The 20,860-nt window shown below is 43.9% G+C and overlaps 1 protein-coding gene across 1 annotated transcript in view; it reads right to left on the bottom strand.

Moving 5' to 3' along the window:
• Nucleotides 1-20,112, bottom strand: part of LOC143808481 (uncharacterized) — a 36,386-nt gene extending 16,274 nt beyond the window's left edge. Inside the window, exons 1-6 of the mRNA XM_077291204.1 lie at nt 20,065-20,112; nt 3,350-3,552; nt 2,770-2,922; nt 2,418-2,566; nt 2,191-2,331; nt 1,620-1,759 (exon numbers count right to left, since the gene is read on the bottom strand). Of these exons, the coding sequence (XP_077147319.1) occupies nt 1,620-1,759; nt 2,191-2,331; nt 2,418-2,566; nt 2,770-2,922; nt 3,350-3,529 (763 nt within the window). The 5' untranslated portion in view covers nt 3,530-3,552; nt 20,065-20,112. The remainder of the gene's footprint in view (nt 1-1,619; nt 1,760-2,190; nt 2,332-2,417; nt 2,567-2,769; nt 2,923-3,349; nt 3,553-20,064) is intronic.
• Nucleotides 20,113-20,860: the final 748 nt, after the last annotated feature.

Genomic DNA, 20,860 nt, shown 5'->3' with positions numbered 1-20,860 from the left:
CAAAACCTTGTCAGATGACAAATGCACTAGGTTTTGGTGAGTCTGCTTTTTATGATGTGTTTTTTGAGTTTCTCTATGTTAGCTGTTTTGATATTAGCGTAGGACTTGCACATTTATGAGGATGAGGAGCCTTGACGTTGGGTTGCGAGCTTATCCATTTTGGCCAAAATTGTAACCAATACCTCATTTAATATATTATATGCATTCATTTTTTCATCTTTTTATTGCACTTTTTATCATTTTTGCAGGGTGTGGCAGGGCCCCTTTATGTTGGCTTGGTTTTTGTGTGGCGCATTTATATATAGTGCTGGACGGCCCGCCTGCTAATACTATGGGCGTGATCAATAGGTTGTCCAGACACTGTGCATCACACCTACCTGTGTGAACAGAGTCTTATGCAAGCCTTACCTGTGTGCATTTTTGCTACTAGGCAACCACCCCTCTATTATTTAGGTGAGCTGGTGGTTGTTCTCATCAGTAGCTTGCACCTGTGATGCTCCAGCCTTTATCAGTGGGGGGGCCTGCTGCACCCTGCTAGTGCACTTGTCATCTGACAAGGTTTTGGTGAGTCTGCTTTTTATGATGTGTTTTTTTGAGTTTCTCTATGTTAGCTGAATGCTGGGACCCCACAACTTGCAAGTTTTTGTCTGATTTTTGCTAGAAAGTTAGGTCCTCTAGGATAGCATTAGGAGCACTTCTGGGCACTTTTTCAATTTAAAGTTACTTAGTAAAAAATCAACTTTCTATGGCGGCCCACTGGTATCTTATGGGGATAGTTCCCTTTCAGAAAAATATCTGCTATAAACTACAGTAGTTATAAAAAACAAACACACTGAATATTACGTACTCATCCTCCCACCCCTCACTCTTGGTCCAGAGTTAAAGCTCTTCCTTTCCGATGGTCCTTGCTTGCAGCGTAGACATCACGTAGCCCCAAGGAGGTTAAGTTTATTTTTTTTATAACAATAGCAGCTCAAAGCAGAAAGTTTTTTTGATGAGGACAATCCATTAAATGGGTGGTAGATACTCTTCAAATATAATTTATACCAAAATTTGTGACTAACTAACCAGAGTTACACATTTTACGTTTTTCACTTGATAAAGACGCCGGTACGGTACGGCTTTGAAACGCGTTGTCAATAAAGAAATAAAACTTTTTCTCATCATCATTCCTGAAGAATTGATTTACTTCAGCAGCGCAGCCCACCTACATGTTCATCCAACTGGATCCAATGTCTCCACCAGCCATGGGGGCAGCAGCAGATGTTTTTCTTCATGCCTACATAGAAGTTGTGTCTGTCACAACTTCACCAGGTATGTGTTACCAGCACTCTCCTACTCTCCCTCCATAGGAGATCACCCTATTGTGCGCTCTGTTTCCCACTTCTACATTTACTAACAACATTGGCTAATGCTGTGCTATATTTTTGGAACATCTTGGCACATATTAGACATTTTACGCACGTGCCATTAATACATGTTACTAATTTTCGTAGTCCTCTTAGCTATGCTTTGGTCAAAACTTCAAAGTAAGGTGGAAATATTATTAACTGAATCATTCTGATGTTAAAACTCAAGATGACGCAACTCGTAATAGATGAAGAAAACTTCCATTTTACCTTCTAGAATCTGATGCGCCAGGCTGGATGCCTCTTCAGGTGACTTTTCTATTGCTTTTTTCTGGACATATTCTGCAATGGCAGTAATTAGATCCACTGCCCCAGAGCACTGCAAGTAGTTTCCAGTGAGATACAGTTCACTGCATGACAAAACATAGAGTCAACATGGAATAGATCCAATGGAATAATTTAAAACTCGAGAGTCTCGATGCAAAATTTCCAACAGGATTCCAAGCTACCATGGGTCTTTAATAATATTAGTATTTTCTTATGGTCAGGAGCCAACACAGACAGAAGAGGGCCTCTGGGCAAGAATGATATATTGTCCCTTTGCAGTTCATCATCCTAATGCTTTGGAGGTGGTAGTGGCTCCCTTACCGCTTGTGTTCCTGTATGGCTGAACAGGTTGCACCAAAGGTATGTCCGCCACCTACTTATGGGCTAGAGGAACCTTTTGGACCCTCTAATATCTGTAAAGTACTGGATAAATAAATCGCTAATAAATAATCTGAAATAGACAATAAGATTGATACATGACACAATACATCAGCAAATCTTCCATAAAAATTACCTGATGGCCGATTCTGCCAAAAGGTTCCCCAGTACTGCTCCGCTAGGAGGACCAAGGTTGCAGTAACATAGGCTCAGAGACACCAGCTTCACGTTTCCTTCAAGACCTCGGATAAGACTCTGAATCCCTTCATCTTGAAATCTAAATAAATAATATAATAATGTGTTGTTACTCAGAAATGTGTTAATGGATCCTGTATGGACCGCAGGACATGATCATCATCTTACTCATTGTGATCCAGTGTTATGGATGTTAACTGGCTGTACTGAACCGCTTTCCCCAACCTCTCCATTGACCACACGTCAATCCCACAGTCTATAGCTTCCAGTTTTATAAATGGATATGACGTTCTCCCTCTTAATTCCAGTAGTATAGCCTGAATAAAGAAGAGAAATCATATCTCATAGGTTGTTAAAAAGATCAAAACTAGCCACCATTGAGAAGATAATATAAAAGAAACCCATTGACAATTCTATCCATGTCGGACATTTCCATGAAGTCACGGCAATGGAAAATACAAGATAATAGTATACCAGAAATGTTTGATTTTCCCCAAATACATGTAACCTACAAACGCACAAGACTGGCAACATCCTGGTTACTGAGAGGAACTCCCCATAAGCACAAGTCTGTGGCAAGCATATATCGCTCATCCCGTATAGTCATCAGTAGTGGTCTTAATAAAACTGGGGAGGAACCATCGGAGGAGGTCTCAGGACACGACAAGATGATCTGCAGGAAAATAAACCACAAAAAAGCCCCATTACCAATGTCAAATATCAGTCTTCACAATTTAAAATTAATTTAGCCAATTTAATAACAAATATCTAAAAAGCAGACATTTGAAATTATTGGATTGTCTAGTGTTGGCAGATAGAATTTTACTTTGTTAATGACATTTTTTTGTTACCGTATATCTTTAAACACTATTACATCACAGTTTTAGGGTTTTTATGAAGAAATTTTCATTATTGTTCCAAATATATGATTGTTTAATTTTCAGATGAAAATGTAATTAATGTAAGTACAGTGGTTCTACAGAGATAAGACTAATAGGCATGGTTGGATGTTGACGATTACATCTGGAAAATTGCAAAATTAGATGATGTACTGTATTCTTTTATTCTTCATTATCAATGCCTCATTGTTCCAGGCTTACCTTGACATATTTGGATCCATCTTGGATACATTTTTTGACGGCACGAGTGATGGTGGGGCTGACAAATGATTGGTATTGCCCACAATGATGCTCGTATCTCTTCAGGAATTTCTTCAGAGCTGATGAATCTACTGCTTTAACTGCAGCCCCTTTCCCCTTCTTCTTGGTTTTTGAAGACATTGTGACTGGATCATGCCCTAAAACTGACCAAAATTGGAAATTTTATAACATGGGTGTAAATTTTTTGATGGTTGGCATCTGGAAGGGCTGGAGAATAGTTACATCTCATTTACATGTCACAACCATTGTCCTCTCTGGGTCCTACCTCCAGATATTTAGGGCACAAGGCACCTTTTAGACTCTGTTAATTTCTACGAGTTTCCAGGCACATTCAGCAGGGCCACTGAATTTGCAAACTCTTCAGAGAGTCTGGAAGATTTTCCTTTTTCTGGGGGGATGTTCCAAAAGAGTTGGCAAGTATGAAAAACAAATAAAACATGAATGTTTCTGGGTTTGAGCGACATGTCAACAACTCTAGGTTTCACTTAAAGATTAATTAGATTATAAGTCTATACGGTATACTTGTGACCAGGGTTGGACTGGCCCACAGGGGAACTGGAGGATTCTCCGGTGGGCCCAGGCACTTACACCTGCTGGCATACAGGGCCTGCAGCTGCCTAGGGCCCCCGCTGCTCTAGGGGCCCCAGCCAATAGTGTGTCGCTAATAGCAGCACACCCAGCTGCTATGGGGCCAGTGATTCAGGGGGGCCTGCTGGTGCCAGCGGAACAGCAGCTGGAGTCAGAAGCCTGTCCCTGCTGCCAAACAGAAATTAATATTCACACTTCCCCACGCCCCTATGGGCATGGAGAGGAGTGAATATTCATTTCACTTTAATAGCAGGCAGTGTTAGCCACAGGCTGAGGCTAACACTTCCTGCAGGGGCAGACATATCGCTTGTAAAGCTGGTGCGGCTGCATCGGGGCCCCGGAAGTGGGCCCCTGCAAGGCGGCTAACACTGAGGGAAATTGGCAGGCAGGGAGTGATCCCTGCAGCTCTGCTGCCTACAGGAGAAAATGGCAGCAGAGAGTAGCTGCAGGAATCCCATGCCGTATTGCTTCCTGCCCAGCGCAGCTGGATGACATCATCATTCAGCGCGCAGCTGTTTCAGAGAGAAAGCTGCCGGCGACAAAGATGCTGCCAGGATGTGCTGTGGCTGCAGGAAACATGCACAGAAGTGAGTGGTGCTGTGTATCTGTCTGTGTGCGTGTGTGCGAGAGTGGTGCGGTTCTGTGTGTGTGTGAGTGGTGCGGTGCTTTGTGTGTGTGTGTGGTGGTGTGTGTGGGTGAGAGTGGGGCTGTGTGTGTATTGGAGAGGGCAATGATGTGGGTGATGGAGAGAGCAGTGATGGGGTGGTGGGGAGAAGGCAATGTTGGTGGTGGTGGAAAAGATGATGGGGTGGTGGGGGAGGAGGCAATGATGGAGGTGGTGGCATGGGTAATGATGGAGTGGTGGGATAGAAGGCAATGATAGTTGTGGTGGAAAGGAATATGATGGTGGTGGTTGGGGGAGGCAATGATGGAGGTGTTGGAATGGGCAATGAAGGGGTGGTGGGGGAGAAGGCAATGATGGAGAAGATGGGGAGGGCAATAATGGGAGTGGTGGGGGAGAAAGTAATGATAGAGGTGGTGGAAAGGGCAATGATGGGGGTGGTAGGGGAGAAGGCAATGATGGGGTGGTGGGGGAGAAGGTAATGATGGTTGTGGTGGAAAGGACAATTATGGTAGTGGTGGAAAGGACAATGATGGTGGTGGGGGAGGAGGCAATGATAGAGGTGGTGGAATGGGCAATGATGGAGGTGGTGGGTGAGAAAGCATTGATGGAGGTGGTGGAAAAGGCAATGATAGGGGTAGTGGGTGAGAAGGCAATGATGGAGGTGTTGATGAGGACAATTATGGGGGTGGAGGGGGAGAAAAATGATGATGGAGGTGGGGGGCTGCATTATACCCTATGAGGGGGCTGAATTATACTATATGAGGGGTCTGCATTATTCTCTCAGGGGGCTACATTATACATTATGAAGGGGCTACATTATACTATATAAGGGGGAGCTTCATTATGCCTATGAGGGGGCTACAGTATATTCTATGGGGGGCTGCATTATACCTTATGAGGGGGTTGCATTATACTCTTAGGGGGCTACATTATATTCTGTGGAGGGGCTGCATTATACTATATGAGGGGGGCTACATTATACCCTAAGAGGGGGCTACATTATATTCTATGAGGGGGCTTCATTATATTCTATGAGGGGGCTACATTATATTCTATAAGGGGGGCTACATTATATTCTATGAGGGAGCCTACATTATATTCTATGAGGGTGGCTACTTTATATTCTATGAGGGGGCTACATTATATTATATGAGGGGGCTACCCCAACTCCTGCTACATAATTAAGATGAGTACTACCTTATATTATACCCTGATATTAGCATGTTTTACCACACAATTGGTGGTCTTGTATTTATTTCTATGTAGCTACATAGTGGGCCCCAAGAATGATTTTCTCTGGTGGGCCCAAGGTGCTCCAGTCCGACGCTGCTTGTGACATAGAAGCTATGTACAAAATGTCTACTAACTGTCTTTTACTTTATGTTTGGAATTAGCCAATCACATCTGAACTCATAATAAATAGTATTTGTACTCAGCTGCCATCATTTACAGTTATTCTGATTAATGTTTAACTGCTCTAGTAGGATTTTCCAGACATTTTTTTTTTGTTTCCTTTGACAGCAAAAGCCATGGTCCATAAACGGCTTTCAATACAGCAAAGGAATCTCATTGCTGGAAGTTATCAGTCAGTAGAAGAGTACAACATTTTTTTCAAGACATTAGATATATCATGCAAAACTGTGAAGACAGTCATCAAGAAGTGGCTTAAAGTTGGCACAACAATGATATTTGTATAGCTAAAAGTTGAAAGGGAAAAATCACAAGCAGGAGGCAGAGGAGACAGGCTGAAACTGCATCTCATTAGATGCACTGGGGATTTTGCAGTGTAGTTAGATAGCAGCTCTATGTCATTGATTTATTACTTTTTTCTATTACATAGGAGAAAGAACATTGTGATGAGATTCTACTCCCTTTGCAAAGCGACTCTTATTTTATAGGCAATGTAGTCTGCCTTAGGTCTCATTCGCATGTCCGTTTTTTTAACGGATACAACATGTACCCATTATTATTAGAGAAGAGCGAGCACTAAAATGCTCAGGTGCTCGTTGCTTGAACCGCGCACTTCCTAATGCTCCAATGCTCATTTCAAGTAACGAGTATATGGGGAGTCAATTGGAAATCTGAACATTCTTCCAGCAGACCCTATAAAGAGGTCTGGGGGCAGTGAAAATGTTGAAATGGATGGAAAAAGTGCTGAATGGAAGGAGAACAGGATGAGGAAAACCCCTGGAAGCATCTCTGACTCCCAGATCACTGCTGAGAACAATGGTGTCACACTTTTACTCCACTTTAAGGACTGACAAAAAAACATTGGAGTTTCATGGAGTTTACATGAAAAAAAATGTTAACATTCTTTCCTGTATAATGGCTTTTATATAAGGCAAAATGTAAAAAATATTTTAAAAAAATGAAAAAAATGTTAAGTAAATCAAAATTGAAATTTTGTAGTAAAAATGTTGAAATTGCAGTGTACCGTACATACTTGAGTACCGTATATACTCGAGTATAAGCCGACCCGAGTATGAGCCGACCCCCCCTAATTTTGCCACAAAAAACTGGGAAAACTTATTGACTCGAGTATAAGCCTAGGGTGGAAAATGCAGCAGCTACCGGTGAATTTCAAAAATAAAAATAGATGCTCCATACCGTTCATTATGGCCCCATAGCTGTGCCATATAGTGCTCTGCACCGTTCATTATTGCCCCATAGCTGTGCCATATAGTGCTCTGCACTGTTAATTATTGCCCCATAGCTGTGCCATATAGTGCTCTGCACCGTTCATTATTGCCCCATAGCTGTACCATAGAAAGCTGTGCCATATAGTGCTCTGCACCGTTCATTATTGCCCCATAGCTGTGCCATATAGTGCTCTGCACCGTTCATTATTGCCCCATAGCTGTACCATAGAAAGCTGTGCCATATAGTGCTCTGCACCGTTCATTATTGCCCCATAGCTGTGCCATATAGTGCTCTGCACCGTTCATTATTGCCCCATAGCTGTGCCATATAGTGCTCTGCACCGTTCATTATTGCTCCATAGCTGTGCCATATAGTGCTCTGCACCGTTCATTATTGCCCCATAGCTGTGCCATATAGTGCTCTGCACCATTCATTATTGCCCCATAGCTGTACCATAGAAAGCTGTGCCATATAGTGCTCTGCACCGTTCATTATTGCCCCATAGCTGTGCCATATAGTGCTCTGCACCGTTCATTATTGCCCCATAGCTGTACCATAGAAAGCTGTGCCATATAGTGCTCTGCACCGTTCATTATTGCCCCATAGCTGTGCCATATAGTGCTCTGCACCGTTCATTATTGCCCCATAGCTGTACCATAGAAAGCTGTGCCATATAGTGCTCTGCACCGTTCATTATTGCCCCATAGCTGTGCCATATAGTGCTCTGCACCGTTCATTATTGCCCCATAGCTGTGCCATATAGTGCTCTGCACCGTTCATTATTGCTCCATAGCTGTGCCATATAGTGCTCTGCACCATTCATTATTGCCCCATAGCTGTGCCATATAGTGCTCTGCACCATTCATTATTGCCCCATAGCTGTACCATAGAAAGCTGTGCTGTTATGGTTCTCAATGGCAAGAGAACATAGCCCAGCAAACATAAGTACTAGCTCTTGGAAGGATGGAAACTAAACTGACCATGAACTAAACCTGCCGCACAACTAACAGTAGCCGGGTAGCGTTGCCTACGTTTTTTATCCCTAGACACCCAGCGCCGGCCGGAGGACTAACTAATCCTGGCAGAGGAAAATATAGTCCTGGCTCACCTCTAGAGAAATTTCCCCGATAGGCAGACAGAGGCCCCCACATATATTGGCGGTGATTTTAGATGAAATGACAAACGTAGTATGAAAATAGGTTTAGCAAAATTGAGGTCCGCTTACTAGATAGCAGGAAGACAGAAAGGGCACTTTCATGGTCAGCTGAAAACCCTATCAAAATACCATCCTGAAATTACTTTAAGACTCTAGTATTAACTCATAACATCAGAGTGGCAATTTCAGATCACAAGAGCTTTCCAGACACAAAAACGAAACTACAGCTGTGAACTGGAACAAAATGCAAAAACAAACGAGGACTAAAGTCCAACTTAGCTGGGAGTTGTCTAGCAGCAGGAACATGCACAGAAAGGCTTCTGATTACAATGTTGACCGGCATGGAAGTGACAGAGGAGCAAGGTTAAATAGCGACTCCCACATCCTGATGGAAACAGGTGAACAGAGGGGATGATGCACACCAGTTCAATTCCACCAGTGGCCACCGGGGGAGCCCAAAATCCAATTTCACAACAGTACCCCCCCCCTCAAGGAGGGGGCACCGAACCCTCACCAGAACCACCAGGGCGATCAGGATGAGCCCTATGAAAGGCACGGACCAGATCGGAGGCATGAACATCAGAGGCAGTCACCCAAGAATTATCCTCCTGACCGTATCCCTTCCATTTGACCAGATACTGGAGTTTCCGTCTGGAAACACGGGAGTCCAAGATTTTTTCCACAACGTACTCCAACTCGCCCTCAACCAACACCGGAGCAGGAGGCTCAACGGAAGGCACAACCGGTACCTCATACCTGCGCAACAATGACCGATGAAAAACATTATGAATAGAAAAAGATGCAGGGAGGTCCAAACGGAAGGACACAGGATTAAGAATCTCCAATATCTTGTACGGGCCGATGAACCGAGGCTTAAACTTAGGAGAAGAAACCCTCATAGGGACAAAACGAGAAGACAACCACACCAAGTCCCCAACACAAAGCCGAGGACCAACCCGACGCCGGCGGTTGGCAAAAAGCTGAGTCTTCTCCTGGGACAACTTCAAATTGTCCACTACCTGCCCCCAAATCTGATGCAACCTCTCCACCACAGCATCCACTCCAGGACAATCCGAAGATTCCACCTGACCAGAAGAAAATCGAGGATGAAACCCCGAATTACAGAAAAAAGGAGACACCAAGGTGGCAGAGCTGGCCCGATTATTGAGGGCAAACTCCGCTAAAGGCAAAAAAGCAACCCAATCATCCTGATCTGCAGACACAAAACACCTCAAATATGTCTCCAAGGTCTGATTCGTCCGCTCGGTCTGGCCATTAGTCTGAGGATGGAAAGCAGACGAGAAAGACAAATCTATGCCCATCCTAGCACAGAATGCTCGCCAAAATCTAGACACGAATTGGGTTCCTCTGTCAGAAACGATATTCTCCGGAATACCATGCAAACGGACCACATTTTGAAAAAACAGAGGAACCAACTCGGAAGAAGAAGGCAACTTAGGCAGGGGAACCAAATGGACCATCTTAGAGAAACGGTCACACACCACCCAGATGACAGACATCTTCTGAGAAACAGGAAGATCCGAAATAAAATCCATAGAGATGTGCGTCCAGGGCCTCTTCGGGATAGGCAAGGGCAACAACAATCCACTAGCCCGAGAACAACAAGGCTTGGCCCGAGCACAAACGTCACAAGACTGCACAAAGCCTCGCACATCTCGAGACAGGGAAGGCCACCAGAAGGACCTTGCCACCAAATCCCTGGTACCAAAGATTCCAGGATGACCTGTCAACGCAGAAGAATGAACCTCAGAAATGACTTTACTGGTCCAATCATCAGGAACAAACAGTCTACCAGGTGGGCAACGATCAGGTCTATCCGCCTGAAACTCCTGCAAGGCCCGCCGCAGGTCTGGAGAAACGGCAGACAATATCACTCCATCCTTAAGGATACCTGTAGGTTCAGAGTTACCAGGGGAGTCAGGCTCAAAACTCCTAGAAAGGGCATCCGCCTTAACATTCTTAGAACCCGGCAGGTAGGACACCACAAAATTAAACCGAGAGAAAAACAACGACCAGCGCGCCTGTCTAGGATTCAGGCGTCTGGCGGACTCAAGATAAATTAGATTTTTGTGGTCAGTCAATACCACCACCTGATGTCTAGCCCCCTCAAGCCAATGACGCCACTCCTCAAAAGCCCACTTCATGGCCAAAAGCTCCCGATTCCCAACATCATAATTCCGCTCGGCGGGCGAAAATTTACGCGAGAAAAAGGCACAAGGTCTCATCACGGAACAATCGGAACTTCTCTGCGACAAAACTGCCCCAGCTCCGATTTCAGAAGCGTCGACCTCAACCTGAAAATTTAGAGCAACATCAGGCTGACGCAACACAGGGGCGGAAGAAAAGCGGCGCTTAAGCTCCCGAAAGGCCTCCACAGCAGCAGGGGACCAATCAGCAACATCAGCACCCTTCTTAGTCAAATCAGTCAATGGTTTAACAACATCAGAAAAACCAGCAATAAATCGACGATAAAAGTTAGCAAAGCCCAAAAATTTCTGAAGACTCTTAAGAGAAGAGGGTTGCGTCCAATCACAAATAGCCTGAACCTTGACAGGATCCATCTCGATGGAAGAAGGGGAAAAAATATATCCCAAAAAGGAAATCTTTTGTACCCCAAAAACGCACTTAGAACCCTTCACACACAAGGAATTAGACCGCAAAACCTGAAAAACCCTCCTGACCTGCTGGACATGAGAGTCCCAGTCATCCGAAAAAATCAAAATATCATCCAGATACACAATCATAAATTTATCCAAATAATCACGGAAAATGTCATGCATAAAGGACTGAAAGACTGAAGGGGCATTTGAAAGACCAAAAGGCATCACCAAATACTCAAAGTGGCCCTCGGGCGTATTAAATGCGGTCTTCCACTCATCCCCCTGCTTAATTCGCACCAAATTATACGCCCCACGGAGATCTATCTTAGAGAACCACTTGGCCCCCTTTATGCGAGCAAACAAATCAGTCAGCAGTGGCAACGGATATTGATATTTAACCGTGATTTTATTCAAAAGCCGATAATCAATACACGGTCTTAAAGAGCCATCTTTCTTAGCCACAAAGAAAAAACCGGCTCCTAAGGGAGATGACGAAGGACGAATATGTCCCTTTTCCAAGGACTCCTTTATATATTCTCGCATAGCAGCATGTTCAGGCACAGACAGATTAAATAAACGACCCTTAGGGTATTTACTACCCGGAATCAAATCTATGGCACAATCGCACTCCCGGTGCGGAGGTAATGAACCAAGCTTAGGTTCTTCAAAAACGTCACGATATTCAGTCAAGAATTCAGGAATCTCAGAGGGAATAGATGATGAAATGGAAACCACAGGTACGTCCCCATGCGTCCCCTTACATCCCCAGCTTAACACAGACATAGCTTTCCAGTCAAGGACTGGGTTATGAGATTGCAGCCATGGCAATCCAAGCACCAACACATCATGTAGGTTATACGGCACAAGAAAGCGAATAATCTCCTGGTGATCCGGATTAATCCGCATAGTTACTTGTGTCCAGTATTGTGGTTTATTACTAGCCAATGGGGTGGAGTCAATCCCCTTCAGGGGTATAGGAGTTTCAAGAGGCTCCAAATCATACCCACAGCGTTTGGCAAAGGACCAATCCATAAGACTCAAAGCGGCGCCAGAGTCGACATAGGCATCCACGGTAATAGATGATAAAGAACAAATCAGGGTCACAGATAGAATAAACTTAGACTGTAAAGTGCCAATTGAAACAGACTTATCAAGCTTCTTAGTACGCTTAGAGCATGCTGATATAACATGAGTTGAATCACCGCAATAGAAGCACAACCCATTTTTTCGTCTTAAATTCTGCCGTTCACTTCTGGACAGAATTCTATCACATTGCATATTCTCTGGCGTCTTCTCAGTAGACACCGCCAAATGGTGCACAGGTTTGCGCTCCCGCAGACGCCTATCGATCTGGATAGCCATTGTCATGGACTCATTCAGACCCGCAGGCACAGGGAATCCCACCATAACATCCATAATGGCATCAGAGAGACCCTCTCTGAAATTCGCCGCCAGGGCGCACTCATTCCACTGAGTAAGCACAGCCCATTTACGGAATTTCTGGCAGTATATTTCAGCTTCGTCTTGCCCCTGAGATAGGGACATCAAGGCCTTTTCCGCCTGAAGCTCTAACTGAGGTTCCTCATAAAGCAACCCCAAGGCCAGAAAAAACGCATCCACATTGAGCAACGCAGGATCCCCTGGAGCCAATGCAAAAGCCCAATCCTGAGGGTCGCCCCGGAGCAAGGAAATCACAATCCTGACCTGCTGAGCAGGATCTCCAGCAGAGCGAGATTTCAGGGACAAAAACAACTTGCAATTATTTTTGAAATTTTGAAAGCAAGATCTATTCCCCGAGAAAAATTCAGGCAAAGGAATTCTAGGTTCAGATATAGGAACATGAACAACAAAATCTTGTAAATTTTGAACTTTCGTGGTGAGATTATTCAAACCTGCAGCTAAACTCTGAATATCCATTTTAAACAGGTGAACACAGAGCCATTCCAGGATTAGAAGGAGAGAGAGAGAGAGAAAGGCTGCAATATAGGCAGACTTGCGAGAGATTCAATTACAAGCACACTCAGAACTGAAGGGAAGGAAAAAAAAAAAATAAATCTTCAGCAGACTTCTCTTTTCTCTGTCAATTAATTTAACCCTTTTTGGCCGGTCAAACTGTTATGGTTCTCAATGGCAAGAGAACATAGCCCAGCAAACATAAGTACTAGCTCTTGGAAGGATGGAAACTAAACTGACCATGAACTAAACCTGCCGCACAACTAACAGTAGCCGGGTAGCGTTGCCTACGTTTTTTATCCCTAGACGCCCAGCGCCGGCCGGAGGACTAACTAATCCTGGCAGAGGAAAATATAGTCCTGGCTCACCTCTAGAGAAATTTCCCCGATAGGCAGACAGAGGCCCCCACATATATTGGCGGTGATTTTAGATGAAATGACAAACGTAGTATGAAAATAGGTTTAGCAAAATTGAGGTCCGCTTACTAGATAGCAGGAAGACAGAAAGGGCACTTTCATGGTCAGCTGAAAACCCTATCAAAATACCATCCTGAAATTACTTTAAGACTCTAGTATTAACTCATAACATCAGAGTGGCAATTTCAGATCACAAGAGCTTTCCAGACACAGAAACGAAACTACAGCTGTGAACTGGAACAAAATGCAAAAACAAACGAGGACTAAAGTCCAACTTAGCTGGGAGTTGTCTAGCAGCAGGAACATGCACAGAAAGGCTTCTGATTACAATGTTGACCGGCATGGAAGTGACAGAGGAGCAAGGTTAAATAGCGACTCCCACATCCTGATGGAAACAGGTGAACAGAGGGGATGATGCACACCAGTTCAATTCCACCAGTGGCCACCGGGGGAGCCCAAAATCCAATTTCACAACACTGTGCCATATAGTGCTCTGCACCGTTCATTATTGCCCCATAGCTATGCCATATAGTGCTCTGCACCGTTCATTATTGCCCCATAGCTGTGCCATATAGTGCTCTGCACCGTTCATTATTGCTCCATAGCTGTGCCATATAGTGCTCTGCACCGTTCATTATTGCCCCATAGCTGTGCCATATAGTGCTCTGCACCATTCATTATTGCCCCATAGCTGTACCATAGAAAGCTGTGCCATATAGTGCTCTGCACCGTTCATTATTGCCCCATAGCTGTGCCATATAGTGCTCTGCACCGTTCATTATTGCCCCATAGCTGTGCCATATAGTGCTCTGCACCATTCATTATTGCCCCATAGCTGTGCCATATAGTGCTCTGCACCGTTCATTATTGCCCCATAGATGTACCATAGAAAGCTGTGCCATATAGTGCTCTGCACCGTTCATTATTGCCCCATAGATGTACCATAGAAAGCTATGCCATTGCTGCTGCTGCTGCAATAAAAAAAAAATGACATACTCACCTCTCTTGCTTGCAGCTCCTCAGCGTCCCGTCCTGGTGTCTCTCTGCACTGACTGATCAGGCAGAGGGCGGCGTGCACACTATATGCGTCATCGCGCCCTCTGACCTGCACAGTCAGTGCGGAGAGACGCCGGGAAGATGGAGCGGCGCCCGGCGTGTGGAATGCGGACAGGTGAATATGTAATACCTGCTCCCGGCATCCCGCTCCTTCCCCCGGACAGCTGGTCTCCGGGTGCCGCAGCCTCTTCCTCTGTCAGCGGTCACCGTTACCGCTCATTAGAGAAATGAATATGCGGCTCCACCCCTATGGGAGTGGAGTCCATATTCATTTCTCTAATGAGCGGTCCCACGTGACCGCTGAACAGGGGAAGAGCTGCGGCACCCAGAGACCGTGGGACTGCAGGGACAGCGCCAGGAGCCCCGGAAGCAGGTAAGTATGCCTCAGCGCCCTCTCCCCCTCACCCGCCGACCCTGCTGCCGACCGTGACTCGATTATAAGCCGAGAGGGGCACTTTCAGCCCAAAAATTTGGGCTGAAAATCTCGGCTTATACTCGAGTATATACGGTATAACCTGAGTTTTTCAGCACATTTTTTGTGCTGAAAACACCCCCCTTGGCTTATACTTGAGTGAGGGTCCCAGAAGATGGAGGGGGTGCGTTCTGCAGCTAAAGCCTGTGCCCGCTACTAAAGAGAAATGAATATTCTCTGCAGTGGCACAGTAGTCGCAGCGGCCGTGTTCCTGCAGCCACCAGGCAGTCACTCGTGGCTAGCGGTTCAAGCTGGGGAGCGAGGACCCGCCTCCCTGGATAAAGACAGGTATTTTGGATAAGTTTCAAAACGCTTTATTTTGGGAATACTTGAACCAAAAACTAAAAGAGCCACCTTGTTAGAATGCAGCATTACTACTGCACAAGGTGGCTCTTTTAGTTTATAACGACTGGAGGGGGGTGACAGTGGCCCTTTAAGAGAAATGAATATTCACTTTTCTCCTCTCCAATGATGTCCCTGTCATGTGCTGCTTACAAGCATAAATCAACTGCTTGCACCTGAACAAGACACTTCAAGGGAGCGCAGGGACGGTAAGTAGGATGGTTTTGTTTTGTTTTTAATGAGGAGCCATGCATACAAGGATAGGGATGAGGAGCCATGCAGACCAGGATAGGGATGAAGCGGCATGCATACCAGGATAGGGATGAAGCACCATGCATACAAGGATAGGGATGAGGTGGCCATGCATACAAAGATAGGGATGAGGAGCCATGCAGACCAGGATAGGGATCAGTAGCCATGCATACCAGGATATGGATGAGGAGCCATGCAGACCAGGATGAGGATGAAGCGTCATACATACAAGAATAGGGATGAAGAGCCATGCGTACGCATACCAGGATGGGGATGTGGAGCCATGCATACCAGGATGGGGATGAAGAGCCATGCATACAACAATAGGAATGAAGAGCCATGCATACGCATACCAGGATGGGTATGTGGAGCCATGCAGACCAGGATGGGGATGAAGCGTCATACATACAAGAATAGGGATGAAGAGCCATGCATACGCATACCAGGATGGGGATGTGGAGCCATGCATACCAGGATGGGGATGAAGAGCCATGCATACAAGGATAGGGATGAGGAGCCATGCAGACCAGGATAGGGATCAGTAGCCATGCATACCAGGATATGGATGAGGAGCCATGCAGACCAGGATGGGGATGAAGCGTCATACATACAAGAATAGGGATGAAGAGCCATGCATACGCATACCAGGATGGGGATGTGGAGCCATGCCGGATGGGGATGAAGAGCCATGCATACAAGGGTAGGGATGAGGAGCCATGCAGGCCAGGATAGAAATCAGGAGCCATGCAGACCAGGATAGGGATGAGGAACCATGCAGACCAGGACAGGGAAGAGGAGCCATACAGACCAGGATAGGGATGAGGGGACCATGCAGACCAGGATGGGTATGATGAGCCATGCATACCAGGATAGGGATGAGGAGTCATGCATACACCCTTCAAGGCACCAAATGTAGTGTCTCATTTAAATATTGTGAGCAAAGAAAAGTGGTACTCCTACACTTCTAAAAGTTTAAAAGTTATGCAGAGTGCAAAGTCTTCCACAAATTACAAGCAGGGTCACCTTGAAGGCAACAACTGAATGGCCTCATTAAAATATTAAGACAGTGTACACTTGTAGCAGGCTAATTTTGGTGTTTTTTTCAAACCAACAAAATTTCACAAAAAGCAGGTTGTATAGTATATATGACAATAATCAATTTTTTTGCCAACACTATTTTGTGAACTGTACCAGGCCAAGCATTTTTTAAAATTTTGAATCCGTCGTAGTTTTACACAATGCACGTTAAACTGTATGTATGAATCATTGAATCAATAAAAATTTTTGAAAGCTTTTTTTTTAGAATGTAATATACCAGCCAAATGTAATAAGAGCTCCGTTACAGTTTATGGCTGAATCATTGAATCCATAAACATTTTTGGAAGGTTTTTTTGTGAGTTTAATATACCAGCAAAACATAACAGCAACCGCGTTACAGTGTATGGATGAATCCTGGAATCCACTAAAAGTTTTGGAAGGTTTTTTTGAGAGTTTAATTTACCAGCAAAATGTAACAAGAACTGTGTTACTGTGTATAAATAACTAATTGAATCCCTAAAAAGTTTTGGAAGGGTTTTTGTGTGTTTAATATACCAGTGAAATGTAACAAGAACAACTTTAAAGTGTATGGATGAATGCTTGAATCCATAAAAAGTTTTGGAAGGTATTTTTTAAAGTTTGACAACTTGTTTTGAGGGTTATACACCATCGAAACCTACCCAATAACATGTAATACTTTAAGGAAGAGCATTATAATGCTGAAAAATTTTGAATTGTTTTTTTTTGAGGATTAGATACCACCGAAATGTACCCAAGAAAATGTAATACTCCATGAATGAGCAATATAATACCAAAAAATGTTGATTTTTTTTTGGGGGGGGTTAGATACCACCTCAATGTACCCAAGAACACGTAACAATTTATGGATGAACAATTTAATACAGATAAATTTTTTAACTATTTTTTGTAGGGTTAGATAACACCGCAATGTACCCCAGAGCATGTAATAGTATATGGATGTGTAATTGAATCCAGATAATTTTTATATGCTTTTTTGGATAGTTACGGTATATACTACTGAAATTTTCCCCAAAGCACGTAATACTCTATAGATGTTTAATTGAATCCAGAAATATTTTTCATCGCTTTTTTGTAGTTTTACATACCACCGTAATACATCAATAACCGCATTCAACTGTAGGAATAACTAATTGAATCCAGAAAAATGTATTTAATGTAAATATTTTGAAAGTCTAGCTGATGTACTTCTACACTCATAAAGGCTTTGCAGAAAGTGAAAAGCTAGGAAAAAATTATAAAAAGGATCATCCATAGACCTCTGAAAGGCAACAACTGACAGGTCTCATTCAAATATTTTTAAAGTGTAGTTGCTGTACTCCTACACTCATAAAGGTTTTACACAAAGTACAAAGCCAGGAAACAATTATAAGAGGGTCATCCATATAATCTTGAAGGCACCAAGTGCCATGCCTCATAAAAAACTAACAATTTAGTGTAGTTTATGTACTCCTACACTCATAAAGGCTTGGCACAAAATGCACAGCCAGGAAAACATTATAAGGAGGGTCATCCATACACCCTTGAAGTAAACAACTGGAGGGCCTCATTCAAATATTGAACATTAAAAACATTTTATGTGATGCTATCATCTGGTGGTGTGGAAGTGGGGCTAATCCAGGCTTTGTTAATTTTTATCAGAGTGAGCCTGTCAGCATTCTCTGTTGAAAAGTGAAAGCGCCTGTCTATTATGACCCCTCCTGGCAGCGCTAGAAACATGCTCAGACAAGACAGTAGAGGCTGGGCAGCACAACACCTCCAAGGCATAGAGAGGCAGCTCCTGCCAGGTGTCCAGCTTTGAGAACCAATAGTTGAAGGTTGCAAAGGAATTAGGGAGTATGCTGGTTTGGTTGGCCAGGTATTGCTTGACCATCTTTAAAAACTTTTCCCTCCTTGTAAAAAATACCTGGTCAGCAGGCCCTGGACGCTGGAATGGTGTCATGAAATTGGCCCAGGCCTTTGACAGTGTACTCCTGCCTCTGCTGAGTGTCTCCCTCACCTCTCCTCCTTGCTTGGGCAAGGAGAAAGCTTCTTCCCTGCTGCTAGCATTGTCTGATTTGATTTTTTTCAACATATTTTCAACAATAACCTGGTATGGCAACATTTTAGAAGACCTCTCTGCCTCAAGAAGGAGAGATACAAAGTTCTCCTTGTCGTGTGGGTCTAGCAGGGTGAATAACCAGTACTCTTTTTTGGCCAAGATAAATATTAAGCAAGGGTCACAGGAAAGGCATCGGTACAGAAAATCGGCCATATGTGCCAGGTTCTCTACAGCCAACATTTCCCGGTCCCCACCATGATGACGACTTTCCAACTCCTCCTCCTTATTGCCTTCCTCAGCCCATCCATATAGGAGAGACGGGACGAAGGTTGTGTAGCTACTAGCCTCTGTTGCACTAGCCAACAGCTACTGTTGCTCCTCCATCTCCTCAGTGTCCACCTCCTCATTGTTACCCTATCCACGCTGATCAGATGAGATGAGGTGGGCTGGGTAGCATCTTTCTGTATCATGTCTTCCTCCATCCCACCTGGTCTGCATGCATAGCTTTTCGTTTAATTGTGAGCAGCGACTGTTTTAGAACACACAGAAGCAGGATCATTGCACTGACTATGGCATCGTTGCCACTCACCATTTTTGTGGAGTCCTCAAAGTCTTGGAGAACTTCACAAATGGCAGACATCCATGCCCACTCTTCAATTGTTATACATTGTTATACAGTTATACTGTATGGGTGCGAAATTTATGCCAGCGACATTTTTAACACTTTTTGGAAGTGTTATATATATCACAGAAATATACCCCCGGCCACGGAATAGTGTATGGGTGAAAAATTTAATCCAGCAAAAAATGTTTAAGTTCTTTTGGAGCGTTATATACCATTGAAATGTATCCCAGAACACATAATATCCTATGGATGAGTAATTCAATCCAGATACATTTTTCAATCTTGTTTGGAGGGTTAGATTTCACAAAAATGTACCCCAGACTACAGAATACTGTATGGGTGAGACATTTAACCCAACAACATTTTTTAACAATTTTTGGGAGTGTTATATATCATAAAAATGTACCCCAGACCATGGAAGGGTGAATGGGTGAGAAATTTAACCCAGATAAATCTTTAAACGCTTTTTTGGAGTGACAGATATCACAGTTATGTACTGCCGACAACGCAATACTGTATGGGCGCGAAATTTAAATTCTAAATGCAGAATATATGTGATACAAACAGCAAAACAAACAATTAGCCCTTAAAGGGCTGTTAGTATGATGGCTCAGCTTCAGCTCCAGTATCAACACTACAGGTCTCAGGAATGCACAGAATGCACGGATCTATCCATTTATACTGAGTGGGATAATAAGTAACAGATCTCATGTCAATAGAAAAGTTACATGCTCATTCTATAGATAGCAGGCTGGAGGGATTTAGTAAGATTGTGTCCCCACACAAAATACCTGGTACAGAAGGAGGTCCAGGAAGCACAGGCAAAGTTTGGCATTGAGCTGCAGTTTCTATGGTACCAACAAACCTCCTTTCTGTGCTCAGCAGTCTTGTGTGTTCCTAGCACAGCCACTCCCAGACCAGCAGTGATAGTACAGCAGAGGCATGCCTGACATGTATGGTGTGATAATACAGATCACAAGATGTAATATACAGTCTTTTCAGAGGAATTTCTCAAAATATATTTAGAGTTTCACATTTATGAAAAATGGTGTTATTTTAGCCAGCGTTTAACCAGTTCAAGACAAAGATTTTTTCCCCGTTCCTGTCCAGGTACATTTTCTGTTTGCTTCTTTTCTTTTCGTACATTCGGTTTAAAGGGAACCTGTCACCCCCAAAATCGAAGGTGACCTAAGGCCACCGGCATCAGGGGCTTATCTACAGCATTCTCTAAGGCTAGTTTCACACTTGCGTTTTTGTCTGCATGCGTTTTTAAAAAAAACGCATGTGTGAAAAACGCATGTAAACGCGGTAAAACGCATGCGTTTTTTAGACGCATGCGTTTTTATAGAAAAACACAAGAAAACACAAGAAAACACAAGAAAAAACAAGAAAAAACAAGAAAACCCTAACCCTAACCCTACCCCTAACCCTAACCCTAAACGTGACTGAAATACGTGGCACTGAAATACGTGCAACTGAAATACGTGGTACTTAAATACGTGGCACTTTAATACGTGGCACGTGGCACTTAAATACGTGGCACGTGGCACTTAAATACGTGGCACGTGGCACTTAAATACGTGGCAC

This window comes from Ranitomeya variabilis, chromosome 2 (assembly GCF_051348905.1).
Source record: "Ranitomeya variabilis isolate aRanVar5 chromosome 2, aRanVar5.hap1, whole genome shotgun sequence".
NCBI lineage: Eukaryota > Metazoa > Chordata > Amphibia > Anura > Dendrobatidae > Ranitomeya > Ranitomeya variabilis.
Note: the sequence above shows the minus strand (reverse complement) of the source record. Positions and strands in the feature narration are given on the sequence as shown.